The sequence below is a fragment of the Etheostoma cragini genome, chromosome 6, assembly GCF_013103735.1.
Source record: "Etheostoma cragini isolate CJK2018 chromosome 6, CSU_Ecrag_1.0, whole genome shotgun sequence".
Taxonomy (NCBI): Eukaryota; Metazoa; Chordata; class Actinopteri; order Perciformes; family Percidae; genus Etheostoma; species Etheostoma cragini.
This window is the reverse complement of record NC_048412.1, coordinates 10,470,907-10,488,665: the sequence shown is the minus strand read 5'-3', so window position 1 is coordinate 10,488,665 and position 17,759 is coordinate 10,470,907. Positions and strand designations below refer to the sequence as shown.

The 17,759-nt window shown below is 39.4% G+C and overlaps 1 protein-coding gene across 6 annotated transcripts in view; it reads right to left on the bottom strand.

Moving 5' to 3' along the window:
• Positions 1–17,759, bottom strand: part of LOC117946855 (RNA-binding motif, single-stranded-interacting protein 3-like) — a 173,818-nt gene that overhangs the window by 154,366 nt on the left and 1,693 nt on the right. Inside the window, exons 1-5 of one of the 6 annotated variants that reach the window (XM_034875279.1) lie at positions 17,280–17,390; positions 16,132–16,285; positions 14,868–14,966; positions 14,275–14,363; positions 12,618–12,808 (exon numbers count right to left, since the gene is read on the bottom strand). In XM_034875279.1, coding sequence (XP_034731170.1) covers positions 12,618–12,674 — 57 coding nt within the window. In that variant the 5' untranslated portion in view covers positions 12,675–12,808; positions 14,275–14,363; positions 14,868–14,966; positions 16,132–16,285; positions 17,280–17,390. Of the gene's footprint in view, positions 1–12,617; positions 12,809–14,274; positions 14,364–14,867; positions 14,967–16,131; positions 16,286–17,279; positions 17,402–17,759 lie in introns of those variants that run through there. The other 5 variants (XM_034875281.1, XM_034875280.1, XM_034875283.1 and 2 more) reach the window with 5 other exon arrangements.

The window sequence follows — 17,759 nt, the reverse complement described above, 5'->3', positions numbered from 1 at the left end:
TGATCTCGCCTGCCGTTCCCAAAAAGCCAATCTGATTTCCCCAATCACTGTATTGTTAGTGTTCCACCTGACGTTCGCACACACACATACAGACGCACACAAATATCTCAGCAGTGAGTACAAGATGCAGAAGTTTTCCAAACACTCTCTCCTGGAAAAAACCATGTCAACTAAATCATTTTTTCCCATCAGCAGTGAACAAAACTGATTTTGCAGTCTTGTGTGCAGGCTGATGTTGCAGAATCTCCACTGTAACTAGGACACGAAACTGAAGTGAATTCTGCTCTGTAACCTCAATCACTCTCTCAAACACACACACACACACACACACACACGATCATTTTTCATAATTATGCAAAAGAAGCTTTTTAAATCTTGTCATCTTTTCACTGTGACTCTATACATTAGTTGTGCTCAACAATGTGGTTGTACAGCTGATTATTACAGCTCACTGTCATGGTTCATCGTTTTGTCAAGGTGCGGCGTATTTTCTCACAAAACTAACCAAAAAACGATTTGACAGCAACTCTAGCCACAAACATCAATAAATGCCAGGCATCACTTATTTATGAATAATATTTTATCTCACTAAACTCTAGAGCTATATGGTGTATTATTGCAAAATGTCATCTTGCTTTTCAATAGCTCATCAGACTGAAATGGGGGGGGGGGGGGGGGGGGGGGGGGGGTGTCATCATGTATGCTTTCAATGGCTCTCTCCCGGCAGACTGCAGGTCTCCCTCTCGCTTTCTTTCTCCATCTCTCTCTATCTCTCTGTGTGTGTGTGTGTCTCTCTCTCTCAGACTGCCTGACATTTAGACTTGAGTGAAGGCCGAGGGAAGAGTGGAAGTCAAAGAAAGGATTTTCCCCTGAAAGGGGACTGAAAGAGTCTCCTCTATCCTCCAAAGGCGTGACCCAGTCAACCCCCATCTCAAATCAAAATGGCTGAAGATGCTCTGTCATCTATACAGGAAAGCAATACACTTTTTGTTATTTGGCAAGAAACACTGAAAATAACCTCTGTGGACTCAATTTCTTGGTGTTTTTTAATTTATTTAAGCAAATGGTAAAAGCAATCAAACTATTATTAAAATACTGATGTCTATTAATCGTAGACATAGACATCTTTTTCTAAATAATTGCAGGGAGAGGCAGGTTTGCGTTAATGCCGTTAATAACGCGTTTAACTGACAGCACTAGTTTAAATGCACTTGCAATATACCATAAATGCCATAAAATTTAAGAAGACTCCACAGGTGTGATTTTCCATTGAATTCAACACTGCTTACTTTAAGGATTTCAAAACTTGCTGGACTTGGATTAAGATCGTAACATACAAGCCATATTTACACACTCATTTATAGGATTTCTCTTCAGCAAAAGGTGTCACTAAAAAACACAACCTGGAGATAATACCTTGATTAATATCCCGAGAATATGCAGGGACATGTTGAGCAAATGGTTCAAAAACTGACAGACACTAAATAAATCCTGAGAATTGCTTTTTTAATCTTGCAACGGTTTTGTTTTTTAGAAAAAAGAAACAAACAGGGAAAAGGCAGAAAAGAGGAAGCAAGAAAAGACAGGGAGAAAGCTTGGGGGTCTGAACATTTACAAAATGAAATCGCTATATTTAGATGTTATGTTGCGGATATTTATCAGATAATGAAAGAAAGAGAGGGACAGAATTAAAAAAGGGATGCAGACAGGCCTTAAGGGGGAGACGACAAAAAAAAAAACTTGTACAATCAGAGGATAATTCATGTTCACTCCCGAGGACAGTAAAGCTGTAATGCTGGCCAGCAGGCTTAAGCCCCAAACGTTATATAAAAATGCAAATGCAACAGTTATGTTCCGGTTTCCAAAAACCAACCATCTCCCCTGATGACAATGTAAAACATTTAGGCTACATTAAAACAATCTTAATTTTCATCACACTTTCATCCAAAGAAATACAGTCTCTTCCTATTGGCAAGGCAAATCACACTGTATGTTGCACGGCAGTAATGGCGGCAGAGCAGCGTACTGCAGTAACAGACTTTTGGCTTACAGGAGCTTCCATGGGTGTTGGGTTTTTCTTCACATAGCCACTCGTGCTTTCTTTCCTTCCATCCATCTTTGTGCCTCACTGCATGTTGTCTCCCTCCTTTACTCTCTTATGCTTCACTCCCATATTCTATCTCTCTGTGTCCTCCCGCCATCCCTCTCTCCACAGCCAAGAGGCATCCAGCTTCTCATAACTCTTCATTAGAGCCTTCCCAGGGACCCGCGGCTGCATCGTGTAACAGAGCAGAGTCCGAGTGCAACCAGAGAGAGGGAGAACTGAGCCCCAGAGACAATTAGCTCAGCCTGGAAAATAACATCATACTCCAGTCCACAGTCTCTCTGTGTGTGGGTGCCGGCAGGACAGCTGAAGCTGGCTTTGATTAGGGTCCCATATAGAAAATCCGTGCCCAATAGGGGTGCAACGGTTCATATATCCGCATTGAACCGAAACAGTCACGATTCAGTGCATAAACTAACATGGCGAATACACGGTATTAAAATAAATAAAACCTGCGTGCAAAATTAATTAATGTAATGCGGAACTAATGTAATGCAGAACTACTGTTAGATACGCGGGTTCTTCAGGACACCTAATCTGTAGCCCCTCCTTAGCTCTAATTGGCGTGCTGTATGTCACAGAGCTCCGCATATGTACGGTATGCAGTTTTAGTGAGTCAGAGATAGCAGCACTAAGTATGGCGAGTGGTGGCGAAGAGTTAGCGGACCCGCCGGCCTCTTTAAGATCGCAAGTTTGGGAAAACTTTGGTTTCCCAGTCAGTTACAGTAGTACAGGCGAGAGAGAGGTGGATACGACAGCTGTAGTTGATTAGTGTTGTGTCCAGCGTTGCGACTCCGAACCATAACAATAGTTGGGACAGACATCTTATTTCTTGATGCTAACTGTATTATCTTAAGCCAGAGGGGGAGCAGTTTTCTGCGGTAAAAAATGGTCGGGAGCCGTTGTGATAATGTTGCATTAATCAGGTGATTTATTTTGTGTTTGAAGCAAACAGAGATGCTGTATTTTCAGTTTTATACCTGATGGTCTAATTTTGTTAACAAGTTACAGATGGAGTCTGGAGATGATGTGGGATACTTATTGTTTACTGTTTACATCTTACTTTACACACTTCAGGCTGTTGCAGCTAGAGTAGAGACTGTCTTGGCGTCCATGTAAAACTTTGGTAATACAAGATGTCTTTTTGGGCGGATAAATGTGGCATTTAGAAATCTATTTAGGTGAATAACTGCATGCAAAAATTATGTTTTTTTCCTCTGACTGCAGCTGCGTGTGTGTGAGTGTGTGTGTGTATGTGTGTGTTTTATAGACATGCTATAAAGCATCAGGTGTCCTGAAGGGTAATTCCACAGATAGAAACATAAGGATCAGGGAAATTCCACTGCGCTTGAAAACTCCTTCACACACAACCACATACACATAAAATCTGATTAGTTTATCATTTTCAGAATGCAGATACCACCGTCACAGGGTTTCCCCTACCTGCAGTAATAAGGGCCTCTTTTGTCATCAAATGTTATATGTGATCATATCTGTCTGTCATTAATACTATACCAAGGTCATGGTTTTACTCTCATCATTATCTGTGTCCACACATCCTCTCATTCTGATTTTAATATGCCCTAACATGTCTTTGTGCCAGCAGCTTATAGACATCACTAGTCTACCAAACCTGTCCAGGTGGATTCTGAACTAGGAGGGCTATTATCCACGAGTACAAAGTACGCACTGTGGAAACACATCCAGCATTTTGCACTGAAAAGTTATTTGCAAATAAATTCACTTAATAGCATTTCAGTTACTCCAGCCTCTGACTGGACACTTTTTTTATTTCCTCATGAAAGTGACTGCTAGGTTAAATGCCTGCCTTGTTTACCAATATTAATTATATACTGTATATATAAAGAAAAAGTCTGGTCCAAACTGTGGCGCTTTGTTGAACTTTCTTGTTAACAAAATACATTTAAATTAAGCTATTAATAAAACCCATCTCACTGTGCAGTATAAAGTGCAGTTTGCATAATGAAACACTAATCTTCCAAAGATGTAAGTCACTGAATACACGAGGTACACAGACATACTGTATATGTGAAACAGAACAGAAAAAACATTTACACTTTGATGCTTGTAATCTGTCCACATCATCCCATGACAGCTGACAGCTCCACAAAACTGGAAAACCTTTAGAAAGAAGCGAGACTTTTACATCTGCATCAACAGACAAGATTCTAAAGTAGTCTTATGTAGTGTATGTTTAGGATATAGTCTAGTTATATTAGAGCCGCTTAATTTTAATTTTAATCTGTTTATTGATCCCCAATGGGGAAATTACAATTTACACTCCGTGTCCACACTTGGTTAGTTTACACACAGTCCTGAACTACACACACACACACACACACTCAGGATCTATACATGCACTATTGGAGAGATGTCAGAGTGAGTGGGCTGACAGCCGAACCAGCGCCCTGAGCGGGTGGGGGGCTACGGTGCCTTGCTCAACGGCACCTGGCTGTGCCCCGGAGGTGAAGTGGCATCTCTCCAGCCACCAATCCACACTGCGTACTTTTGGTCCTTGAACCGGTGACCCTCCAGTTCCCAACCCAACTCCCTACGGACTGAGCTACTGCCACCCAAGTACAATTCACAGCAATCATAATTCTTTCCTTAGTTCTCTCCATTCTCCAATGCATTAAAATGCAAATCAGTAATTGATATCTGCACAAGCCAAAAGAAGGGTAAAAGCACTTAAGGCAGTAACTGCACAGTAAGCAACTAGTATTATGTAGGAATAACAACCTGTGTTAAAATGCTGTTAAGTAAGCCATTTAGCTCAAAGTATCTCATAATATAATATTCTTTTATTTAGAGCTGGGCAGCGATAAAGAATTTTAATCGTGATTAATCGCATAATTTCCCCGATTAATCACGATTAATCGCAAAATGAAATAATTAATTAAAAAGTAGTGTATATAGTGCAATTTGTTTTAAATGTTCTGCCATATGAACAAAAGTGCCGTAACATTTGTTCTGCAAAAAATTACTAGCACTTCGTTTATAAAGTAGCAGTTAACTGTGTGTTTTGTTGATGATTTGCTGGTGTCAACTGTCAAAGTGATATTTCAGACTGGAAATACTCAGGTGATAAGAAAATTCAACTTTGCAGTATTTACAAAGCCTGTGAGCAACAAACTTTTACAATAATAAAGAAATACTAAAAACTGCATTAACGCGTAATTGTCGGTGTTAATTAATTAATTAGTTAACGCAATAATAACGCGTTAAATTGCCCAGCCCTACTTTTATTATAATTAATTTGTGTATCTGGGTTTTTCCTTATCTAAAGCTGTATGAATGTTGTCCCTTAGACAATCTAGAAAAACAAAGTCTCATTTGCTGTCAGTGCAGTCAATTATAAGAGATTTTTCCTCATGTGCTTGAATGGCTGCAAGAACCAAACTGTTACAGAGACATTGTTCATAAAGGTGCTCCAAACAGGACAAACCTCGGCCTTACCAGAATTATCATTATGATGCTTATATATATGCTTTGAATAATCTGATGTATTGTAAAAAATAAACAAATCTGCAGTGACAGTGCAAAGATGCACACAAAATAAACAACAGTATGCGCCGAAACATATTCAATATTCAACGCATTAGAAAACCTAAAGTATGCGCACACATGCAACAAATTCGCAAAAGTATGAACACACACCCTCACACAGAGCAATCAGTGGTGCTAAGACAGACATCTCACTCCTGCTGACATCTCTCCGCAAGACTGGAGACGTCTCGTCCTCGCTGTCACACTGTCAAACCGTCAAGAAGAGACAGAGGAAGACGGACAGGCAGGATGAAAGAAAATCAAGTGTGTTACACAGAGTGGGAGAGAAATCCGGCGACTTCTTCCTGAGATAAAAATGACAGGCACAACAACAGTCTGTGATTTTCTCTGGGCAGTAAAGTCCTGCTTACCGTTTGATGTTTTGATGCTTAACAGGGACGTACTGAAACAACAGCTGGCCTCGCAGTCCCAACACAAGCTGCAGCAAGTTGAAGTCCTTCTGATACTAAGTCCCTAATTTAGTATCCAAAGCAGATGGCAAGGAGAATGCATGACCACACTGATGGACAGTAAGTTATTGCCCTGGCACTGTATAAGCAAATCTGCGTATAACCAATTACAACTCACACAACTAGTATAATTTCCCCAAAAAAATCCATTGGTAGAAAGTAGCGCACGTCAATACATTAGGAGGACTAATGAACAATGTTCACACTCAGAATTCAGACACAGAAAATAGCAAAAGGTAATTGTAGTGCACTCTATACTAAAGAAAACAACCTCTGTTTTTTTGATTTTTTTCCTTTCCTGCTTCAAACTAAGTTTGCAGACTCACTGAAACCAATCAGATCTTACCACAACTTTATTAGCCAATCATCTTGTTACGGTTAAAATCTGCATTGCAATCCAACTCCACCTCCTATTTCATCAGAACCAGCTGTCCATTTGGGTCCATCCAATGAGGTCATCAGAAATCCCGTTCCAGATCACATCCATCTAGATCTTCAGCTAGGCTTAATGTTTTTCGATTCTTCACTCCACTGCGGCAGATATTCCTGCACGGCTCATGGTGTGATTATCTGTACAACGATGATATCACGATGGAGTATATTTGCCAGACTTCCTCACATTTCACTTCAACTTTTCCTATTGAGCAGTCTCTTGTGTTTGAAATGCTTTGCTCCAGAATTCCTGCTATCATATGAAACTAGAAAAAAAAAACTTTAATGGTATAGTTTAAAAATCTTACCAGTGAGGACAGGATGTCAGCAGATGGATGCTTAACAAGTAAACATTAGATCTGTGCTATGTTTGAGTTCGACATTTGTTTCTTACAAAAGCCCAAGACAAATTCCTCCTCGACAATAAAAGGCTTAACTTATCTTATCTTACAACCACGTTTTTAAAGCAATCTTGAGTTTACCAACATAAAAGGTAAAGAGAAAGCTAGCAACCAAAAGAAATTCCACTTAATTTATTGGATTAGTGATTAGTGTTTTCTGTTCTCTGGTTCAGATGGTAAAGACTTTAGGATATAGTTTTCAGCCCTATTCCACTTTTCTGTCTTTAAACAGGAGGCCTAGAATTACAAATTCTAACAAAATGATCACAGCCAAGATTAGAGAGTCAAAGATAATATGCGGTTCGTGTAAATACAGTCTGACACACTGCACAGAGAGCAGATCAAAAATCCCCCGCTCAGGTAATTATTTTGCACTGCCACAGTTAGCTCAGGGAACAAGACTGATATGTTCATCAGAGCACTATTTGTAGTTAACACAGGAAACCATCCATTAATACATCATGTCTAAAATGTAAATGTCTTCTCTTTCTGTAACAATAACAAGGAATGTTATGTTTTAAACTAGAGAAGTGTGTGATGCCTTCCTCACAAAGGGAACTCTCTCTGGGCATTAACATTAAGGACCAAAACATAGCATTCATGCCATACTGTTTAGTAACCATTAATGATAATGCATGTCTGGCATAAATGAAGATTTTGGACTCCTTGTAGATGTAAAAACATATTGGAAGAAACTGGACTTTTGTGAAAAAAATGTCAACAAGCACGATGAGAAGTTGAAATGATGTGTGTAACAGTAAGTTTAATGGGTAAGTAAATACACACATCCACTTAGCTGTACGCCAACATCTCTTTGTGAAAAAAAAGAGAAGAAAGAGCATTTTTCCCAAACCATTACATTCAGTAAGGGAAGTCACGCAATGGGCCTGATCTCACTGATAAGCTGTTATTATGTTTGCTTAGCTAAAAAAATATGTCACACAGTGCGGGAGAATGGCACACTATGGGAGACTCTCCGCAGACAATTGATCTTTGCATCCTTCCAGAGCTTTAAAACACTATTACACATTTGTGCAATAAGCTATTATATTATTATTATTATTATTATTATGTATAATTGAATTCAAACTGAATTTTAATCATCCTTTCCTCTGATGCAAAACAGGGCCTCCTGTGAGGCAAAATAACCTTTGGTTGATGATGTTAAGCCAGATATATATTTGCAGCATTTCCACCTAAATTACAGTGGACTGCAGTCAGTTGTCCATGGTGTTTCTGAGGTGAGGTTAAGGCCCCCAGCAGTGCTTCTGCAGCCAGCAAGGGCAGTCCTAATGAATAGCGAGATACATGATAAATGTGACCATATGGTGGAGCCGGCTGGCCAAGCCAGGGGTGCTAGCTAGCTTTGCTAAACACGCACACACACACACACATCCTCGTACCTCTCTCTTTTCACTCCTTAGTTGGAAAAGAAGAGTCATCACACTGCACAGCTCGAGACAGCAGCAGGTAGGGGTTAATGGACTCCAGGTCCTTTGGATAGATGGAGTGTTTATAGCCCACTGTGAAATCATCACCATACTTCCTGTCAAAAAGTTTCACAGAAGTTGGAGCGAGGACACAAACTATCTGTGCATGAGCCAGACTGTCACTCAACAGCGGTGACTTTTTAATTACAAGCATTGTATGTGCCTTGGCGCATAAATGCAGAAAGTCTTCCTAATTTATATTTGCCTCTCTGGTGATTTCCTGTGTGTGTGTGTGTGTGTGTGTGTGTGTGTGTGTGTGTCTGTGTGTGTCTGTGTCTGTGTGTGGGGCTTAACTGAACCACAGCAGATGAAGCCATATGCTGTCTGTCATACTATGTAGGCAGTCGTTTTCTTGTGTCCTCTCTTCTGCTGTACACAATACTCTCTCTCTTATTGCTATTCAACACACACTCCACATGTTAATATACTGTAGCTACAGAAACACGCAAGCATAATTAGTATAGCCTACAGACACAGACAGACAGACACACACACACACACACACACACATCTACTAATGGACTCAAACACGCAATGAACAAGCCATTGTTCCTTCTTCTTTTATAGTAGATGCTATGTCTCTCTAATTGGCTCAGGAAAAAAACAAGGAGAGGGCCTTGGATGCCCTGCTGCAGCTATGCTCATTCAGTCTACAGGGATGCCCTCTGTTGTACCAACACATATCCATGGGGCCTTGGATATGGCTGACCTCTGTGTTGTCTAAAGAAGGCCAGTTCTTGATTACATGGCACAGTTTCAGGGTATGTAATGAATCAGTAAGCAGGCGAGTGCACTTTACTTCAGAACAGCTTTGAAGCACAATATGAAAACACCCTGTGGGTTGCCAAGAACGCTCTGGCCAATGGAGGTCTTGTTAACTCTACATGCAAAGAGTGCTCTGAGACCAACCATCTCACACAGGGCACAAAGCATACAGTGTGTGATACATTATATGCTCTAGCAAAGTGTGTTTGTCGAAATCCAGGCATAAAAATAAAACTCCCTACCTCCATAAACAAAAGTTTATGACACCTTTCCTCCCAGTGCAGCTTGATGCACAATTGATAGGTGATAAGACTTCACCACATCATGGCAATCCACGGCTGTCAAACATCCCCAGTGTTTTGAAATGCAGAGAGAGAAATACTGGCGGTATGTCCGTAGGTGTAATTTGTGTTGGTGCAGTTTAGTTCAGCAGTGTGAAACAACTCGGAGACAGCCGTGTGATATATGACCGTACTGCTGGCATCACTGATTCTAACTTTAACTGCAGCAGTGCAGTTGCAGTTGATGGGGTGTTAAATTGCAGAGAAAAGGATCGTACAGGGTATACTGTGACCCCCACCATACATACATGTCTCAGCAGTGATTAATAACGGGGGAATACACTCTACTTTGCCAAGAGACAAAGGTGAGTTATTCTTCATGTCTGTACTCCCTACTAATTTTATAATGTTCTAACTCAAGTTTTTACAAGGTAGTGAAAGACAACTCTGTAGGAGTCCAACCTTCAGCCACTCTACTTCTCTACAATGAGTTTCATATGCCTTTGAATGTCTCATTGTCATCCATTATAATCACTTAAGTGCCTACTTTCCCGGAGCAAGGCCTGAGTAAAATATCAAAGAAATAGCATCCTCTTCTGGTTGAAAATGGTCATAGCGTGCATCTGCTGTTGCTTCAAGTCTCGCGGATCCAACAATGTTGATTTACGTACAGCAGATGTTTATATCAAACACAGGCATGAGATCAATGGACCAAAGGATACCACCCATAACAATAGCGTCATTCTGTTATAAGCTGTGGTGAATAAATGTCCGTCTCAGTTTGAAGAGGGTTAAAGTCCTTAAACTGTCACAAATGATAAAAGACCCAAGTGACTGATTAATCCTTTCCAAAGCACAGCAAGTAGTCTTGTTTTCCTAGTCCAGTCTTTCCCCATCAACGTCTAATTGCATGGGCTGTAACATAAATAATTCATCCTGCACTTTGGGGCAAAAACATTACAATCAACACAATCAATCTGCAACTTCTGTCATTACATGCTTTTCTACCACTTGGCCTGATTACAGCGTGAGTGTTTCCTTGCATTATATATTTCCAAACAATTCATTATTAAGCCCTTTCCCTATTTCTAGAAATAAGAGATGTCTTGCTATAGCTTTGAATGATTACTAAATTTAATTTAAGCTGTCTTTGTGATCTAGAAACAACTATAGCTTACAGCCAAATGTAAAACGTATTATTTTTCAAGTGACCATTATTTCTGTAATATGTTGCCATAGAGCTCATGCTAGCAAACACATTCAAAGTGCTCCAAACAAGCACTTAATTTGGGCACTGAACTAGCACATGCATAATAATGACCTTATTTGCATACATTATGTTAGTCTGTTTAGTATGTTAATGTTTGGTAAACTTCAGTGTTTAATCGCTCAGCAGACACTCTAATTGGGAGTTTGTTAATTGGTTACACTGATGCCCTGACACTTGTTAATCTACTGGCGGGTCTCGTTCATTTCAGAACCAAACAGCCTACTTTCTCACTTTTAACATGATGTTGCATGGCGAGGCAAGACTGATTCATCTTTATGTCTTGGTTTCACCACATCAAGGATTTATTTTACAATTTGTTCATATTTAATTATAAGTCAATAAACTAATGATTCTAAAACTGATGCTACTGGATGTGTGAAGTTAAAAAAATGGGACTTTACTCACTATTTGGTATAGCAGCACATCATTCCCCCTTATCATACAGTAGAGGGATTTACAAGGTAATAAAAGGGCTGATGAGTACTCCTCAGTCCTCACTGATACTGCATTTGGCTTCCCTTGACACAATTAGGTCAACGTTTATAAGATGGTCATTTCCTATAATTGAATTTCTGCAGCAGACTGCACTAGAATAGAACTTTGAAATAATAGTTGGCTATAATTATGGTTGGAACATAGAAAAAATGCTGTAAATAATCAATTAGAAAACAAATTTGACCAGTAATCTTTTATTCCCATTTAGAGCTGATTTAACAGTATCACAATATTTAGAATATAATATGTGCCATCAACTACTGTGAATCAATGCTCATAAGTTTATAACTTCATTTTAAATTCAAGTTAAGGTTTTTATACCAGTTTTACCAACAAAATCAGCAGGGGAGTAATGTAATACATCATGTACAGTATCTGACCTATCAGGACAGTGGACTGAGGAAGAGCAACCTATTTTAGACAGAGAGACCGTACTGTCAAATTCATCCTCCGATACAGAGAACTTTATGAACTCTAAAAGGTCTTCACTTCAAATTATTCAATCATAAGATTTCTTAAAGACCTTCAGATTCCCAAGTGTAGCACTTTCACATGTATTTATCATACTGTTTTTCTCTAGGCCAACTGCAATAAAAAGCATGGTGGGCTGTGAAATGTTGCTGTTGAGCAATGGAGGTGCTATTAGGGAACAAGATGATCTACAATAGGGTTCAAACAAGAAGGACACTGAATAGTCCAACAGCTCTGTGTAATCAGAGAGAAAGCCTACGTCCCCGACTAACCTACACAGTGTGTGTTGTTGTATATTGGATATGCAGGGTGTGCGAGACGCACACTATAGTTAAAGGCAAAAACGCTAAATGAAATAAAAAGCATGAATGTATTGAACGTCAGTGAGCTACTGATCCAGTCGGGTCACACTGCTGAAACTGCAAAATGTACTAAGCTGGGGTGGACAAGACTAACAGAAGTGAAATAAATAATGCAAAGACTTCACCATTAGCCTAAACAATGGCATTCTAACTTTAACTTATAATTTTTCCCTCTCTACACTGTAGCACTATCATAAATACAAAATAAATACAATATTCTGAAATGGCAGACTTAATTGTTGTGCCAAATATGGTCATTTAAAACTGTCAAACTATGTTCTTGAAGATCTGAAAACAAGCAAGTAACTAAAGTAAAGTAAAGTAACTTAGAGTATGTCCTACATTTAGGAAAAATTAGAAGTGGAACTGAAAAATTGTTTATATCCTCTATAGAACATGGTGTCATCCTGCTTTGTCTCTCTGTTGTAAAAAGCTAAGCGTCAGTTGTTGGCCTTCCTCCCATCACTTTTAATCATGTCATGTGTTGGTTCTCTGTCTGCCATGGTTACCTCTGCCAGTCTTTTGGCCTTGTTGACTTTGTGTGATGAAACCACTAAGGTAGCCATCACTCAAGTGTCGTCCTGGCATTCTCCTCTTCCAGCAGCCAGTCCTCCCTGCTGACCGCACTCTCAAACCTGAAGCCCTCTATGATCAAGGTCTCTCCGTCCTCCTCTATGTTGGCCTGACACTCCCGCTGAATCTGTCACAACAACAACAACATGCACACTAGATCACGCTGTGCATGCTATGCCTGAACACAAAACAAGGTCATTTGCACATCCATCCAGTTTATGAGTCTACTATTGGTGTGTGTGTGTGTGTGTGTGTGTGCGTGCGTTCGTGCGTGCGTGCGTGCGTGCATGCGCTTCCGGAAAGAAAGAATTTATAAATTGTCCTCATTGCCATTCTAACTTAGTGTTCTGCTAGGCCTCTGAATAAGCACCTGTTTGTTGAGATATTTAAAGGCCTTTCATCAATGGCTGTTTTTCCGGTTGGAAATAAAGCTGAGCCAATCAGTGCTTTTTTAGGTCGGACTGAGGTTAGGAACGTCATCTAACCGGGCCACAGCAAAAAAAAAGCAACAAGCATGGATGAAATCAATGGAGCATGGGAGACTATTTTAATCAACTGGCTTTAAAGCTATGATATTTCTCTCTTTTCTGAAGAAAGGTTTTGGAAAAAGTTGTCTTTTCTGGCCACTTTGGTACTTCAAAAAATAGGTCACGAGGATTTAACGCTTAAAGCTGTTTGTCCCTTGATCACTTTGACGGAAAAAAACCTGAGAGGCTCAGTTTAGAGTGCACAGCAACAATTAAATGGTAAAATAGTTAAGGAGCTTTGTACTGTATGTCAGCTAAAAACTGCATTGATTGCAATTTAGTTTACATCTCAGGATGCCGCTGGGAGGGCTAATTAACTATGTTGCTATGCCCCTGTAGGGAACTCATATAGCCTGACCACTTCTGACCCAAATATTAAAGGAATGTTTTAGTCCTATCTGCTTCAGTATGTTCTTTTAAAGACAGGATAAAATAAATTAAACAAATGGTCAACCAATGACATAAGAGATGCAGTGTCAATGAGGGAAAGATGAAAGACAGAAAACAAGAAAGAAGGCAAACCTCATGGAGCCACATGACCAACTGAGCTTACAAAAGGCAGAAGGTTATGACTGGACAAATAAAAGTGGTTGGTTAAAGCTGAAGTGCGTAGTTTCTGGCCCTCGGGCCCCCACTCTCCAATTTCTCCCCAAACTTTAGTGCTGGGACATAATATGGGGCTAATATTTGGTTTAGAAGCCTTTATGGATAATTTTCCAGGGTAAAAAGTCCTGCTCTTTACTCCGTTGCAGTATCTCTACCTTCAACTAGCGAAACCCAGAAAGGACGCTCTGGAGAGTCCACGAGGCGCGCTGGCCAATCAGAGCAGACTGGGCTTTTTCAGGAGGAGGGATTAAAGAGACAGGCGTCTCATATAGGGTGTACACAGGTGCAGCAGACAAGGGCAGTATTTTTTAACATTTAAGCATGTAAACATGTTCTAGTACAAACCCAAAGTGCAAGAATAATCCTGAAAATGCTATATAATAGCCGCCCTTTTAGTGATATATTGTGGTGATGATCATATCCACATGGTATCAATTTACACCTCTGCCTCTTTGCGTACCTCTCGTCTCTGATTGGAGGGGCCTGCTGATCTACAACAGTCCAGCAGTTCCTCTATATCACACATCAGGAGCTGAGCCTTTAACAACACTGCAACGACATTGACATAAAAAACAGTAGTAGTCCCCACCTCTGCTATCCACATCCCAATTTGGTAAAAACTTCTGCTGGCATGTCACTTTCTCAGTTCCAGGACACTGAAAAAAATTCTTTTAACGCAAAAAGTATAAACATACAACAGTTCAAACTGTACATTTGATAAAGGTTTGGATTGTGGGAGAAGAAAAACTATTTTACAAAATAGGACTAGCACAGTGGACTCAAAAACTACTGGTTGGAATTTGTATTAATGTTAGAGTACAGCCTGACCACTTTAATAAATTGGACTCTAGAAAAAGAAATGAATAATTATTCAAATGATGGTGACAAAGGAACCTCATGTCATTGACTCTAACCATGTTAGCCTGAATTTAAGATGTTGTGCCTAAAAAACATGGATTTTGCACAATAAGGTGCATATATATAAATTAAACTAAACTAGTGTGTACCACAGTCACAGTGATTTTATTGAGGTGATGCAAGTGTTGGGCTTACACTCGCGAGTCTTTACGGTGCAGATCTCGGGGGCCTCTTCAGATGTCACGTCACTGATCTTTGCAGCTCCCTCAACAGCCAAAGCACAGGGTTTGACTCCTTTAAAGTGAAAACAGCCCATTCAGGAATTATTTGGCAATACAATGAATACAGAAAAACCTACAGACCAATAACAGTGAATACAATAAATGGCAAACTCTACAAAAAAAAACACAGTGGAAAAAGAAAATAAAGCTATTCTTAGAAGAGAGGATAAAAAACATCTAAAGGGGACCAAAAGCATTATTAAAGCAAGTTGAGCCACTTGAGAGCCCATGAACTTTAGTATTGTTTGTTGCTTTCTCCAAGTAGGATTTTCAGAACAGTACCATTTAAAGCCTTACATTAGGTAGACATGTTAAGTGAGATTTTTACTTACACTACTATGCACACTTTAATGTTCTGCCTGGCCCAACCGCTGCTTGTTAATGCCATACTCATGTTTCTCTCTCACTTCCCAAAACAGATTTCCCAAAATATTCATGAATCGAAATATTAATATTGAAATGTTTAATATTAGAGCTACAGCTAATATCTTGATCAACTACTATAAATATGTTTGGACTTTTGATATCTGGATATTCTTTTTTTAATAAGCACATTTACTAAACATACTTATTAAAAGTCATTTTTCATTTTATTGCTCATTAAATGAATGATGAATAATAATCCAACTAGTTGAATCCATATTGTGAACTATTTAGGTAGAATAAAGATGAAGTCCAATAAAGAAAATGAATAACCCATTTTATTTCAATGGGAAGTCTTGAATTCTAAAGATGCAGCAGAGACAGAACAGAATGGACACATGCTTGTGGTATGACATGACTGAACTTGAATTAAATGACATGAACATGACGGAATTAAAAATATAAAGCCTAGTTTGAATATAACAATATCATAATAGAAACTACTGTGATCAGGATTTGAATGTAAGTATGTTTAATTAGGCTAAATAATGCTGCAACAAGGCCACTTTCTACAGGCTTCGAAGAATTACATACAGGTGTATGTAAATGAGCATTGTGTTCGAATTAGGTGACATTTTAAATTTTATAAAGTGATAAAAGGGTGGCTATAAATGCGATTTCTGCAAGGAGTGAGGACTGCTATGGTATCCTTTCGCCCAGTTTGGTGTGTGTTCCTTCCTGGTGGGGTGAGACAAGATTAGTAGGCTGTGTATTGTACAATAATGATAACAATAATGAAACAAAATAAAACTAACCAAATGAAGGACCGGTATTAACATTGCCTTGATTGTTGTCGCTGGGTGGAGCACTGGATTTTGCAGCTGCTCCTGCGTGTTTTATACGGAGGTGGTTATGCAGTGAAGAGCTCATCTTGTATCCCATTTCTTGTGAGCACAGTAAACACCGAGCCTTAAAACAATGCAACGAGTGTGACTGTTTTGAACTAAAAACCTAGCCTGTTAGAATAGTGAATTTGATCTGATTTACTAGGTAGTTAATAGGCATACTGCGACGGGACATTAGGGCCACATCAGGGAGGAATGATTAAGGAGAATTTGTTGTATGTATTTTGCATTTCGAGGATAAAGTCGTTATGTCGACAATCAAGTTGAAATACCATTTCGAGAATAAAGTCAAAATGTCTTTATATTTCAAGAATTAAGTCGGACTTTTGAGAATAAACCAAACTACTAGCTTTAACTAGTCTTCTATAAAATGCCTTGTGGAAGCCTATATGATTTTGAGAAATTATATTTCAGAATCGATTTTAATAACCAGGACATTCTTTCTCTTTTAGCGCATGAACACACTGTCAGTATGGTGATAGGTAGTAGGAATTTGAGGAGATTGTGTCTGCTCAGAAGGAGAAACACAAACTTGGAAGAGGTGGCCGCATTCCTGCGACTGAAATAGCTTGTAATGGACAGTTGCAAGGGTTTCGGTTACACCTACGCGCAACACAGAGACGATATGTTGTATCACAAGACACAAGCCAATTTATCAAACTGTTTAATCCTGAAGGAGTTGAGCTAAGCGAGTGCGGCACAAGGATGTTGCCAACATCATGTTAGTTGGCATGGCGGACAGTCGCTCTAATGTGATTAGTTAGCTAGCTAGCTAAGTGATGAAAGAGTTGAACTTATTCTCGTCATTTAAATTTTAATCTCGACATTATTCTCAAAATGCTAAGTAAATTAAAAAAAAAATTAAAAAAGTTTTTTTCCTACTTCATTTTATCCCCCTTGATGTGGCCCGGTCGTATTAATGCATTTAGCTAATCTAGCTGGCTAGCTAGCTACTTCGTTAGGCAGATAATGTTGTCTAAATGGCAATGACGTTAATAATAATAATAAATAGGCCTAATAATACTGATAATAACAGTCCATAAAACGTAGCCTTTTACCTTATTCGGGGATATTATGTCAAAATGACCCCACACCCATGAACGCTTTGCTATTTTTTTCCTGTTGCCCATGCTGCAATTCATATGAACGGGCTCTGAAATAGGCACGTTTACTCGATGACACATAAAACTCCGGTTGTGCGCGAGCTCAACGGTCCCGCCCGCAGCCGGTTCCGGAAGTAAAAATACAATCACATTTTTCCATTGACAATTGGAGTATTTGCCAAAAAATCGTAATCGTCGATGGTAGATTTTAAAGCAGCTACGACATGACATAGACCCCAAAGGTTCATGGAGCACCAACCTTGTTTTGAGAAAAATGCCTTTTATTTGCAAGCTCTTGGATAAGTACTTCATTACCCACAATCCCGAACAATCCCACAGCAATGCCTCTGATTGGTAGAACCATAGACCGTTAATATAAATGGACAGAGCATGAGTGACGTCACCCATTGGTTTGTGGAGATCAGAAATGAGTCG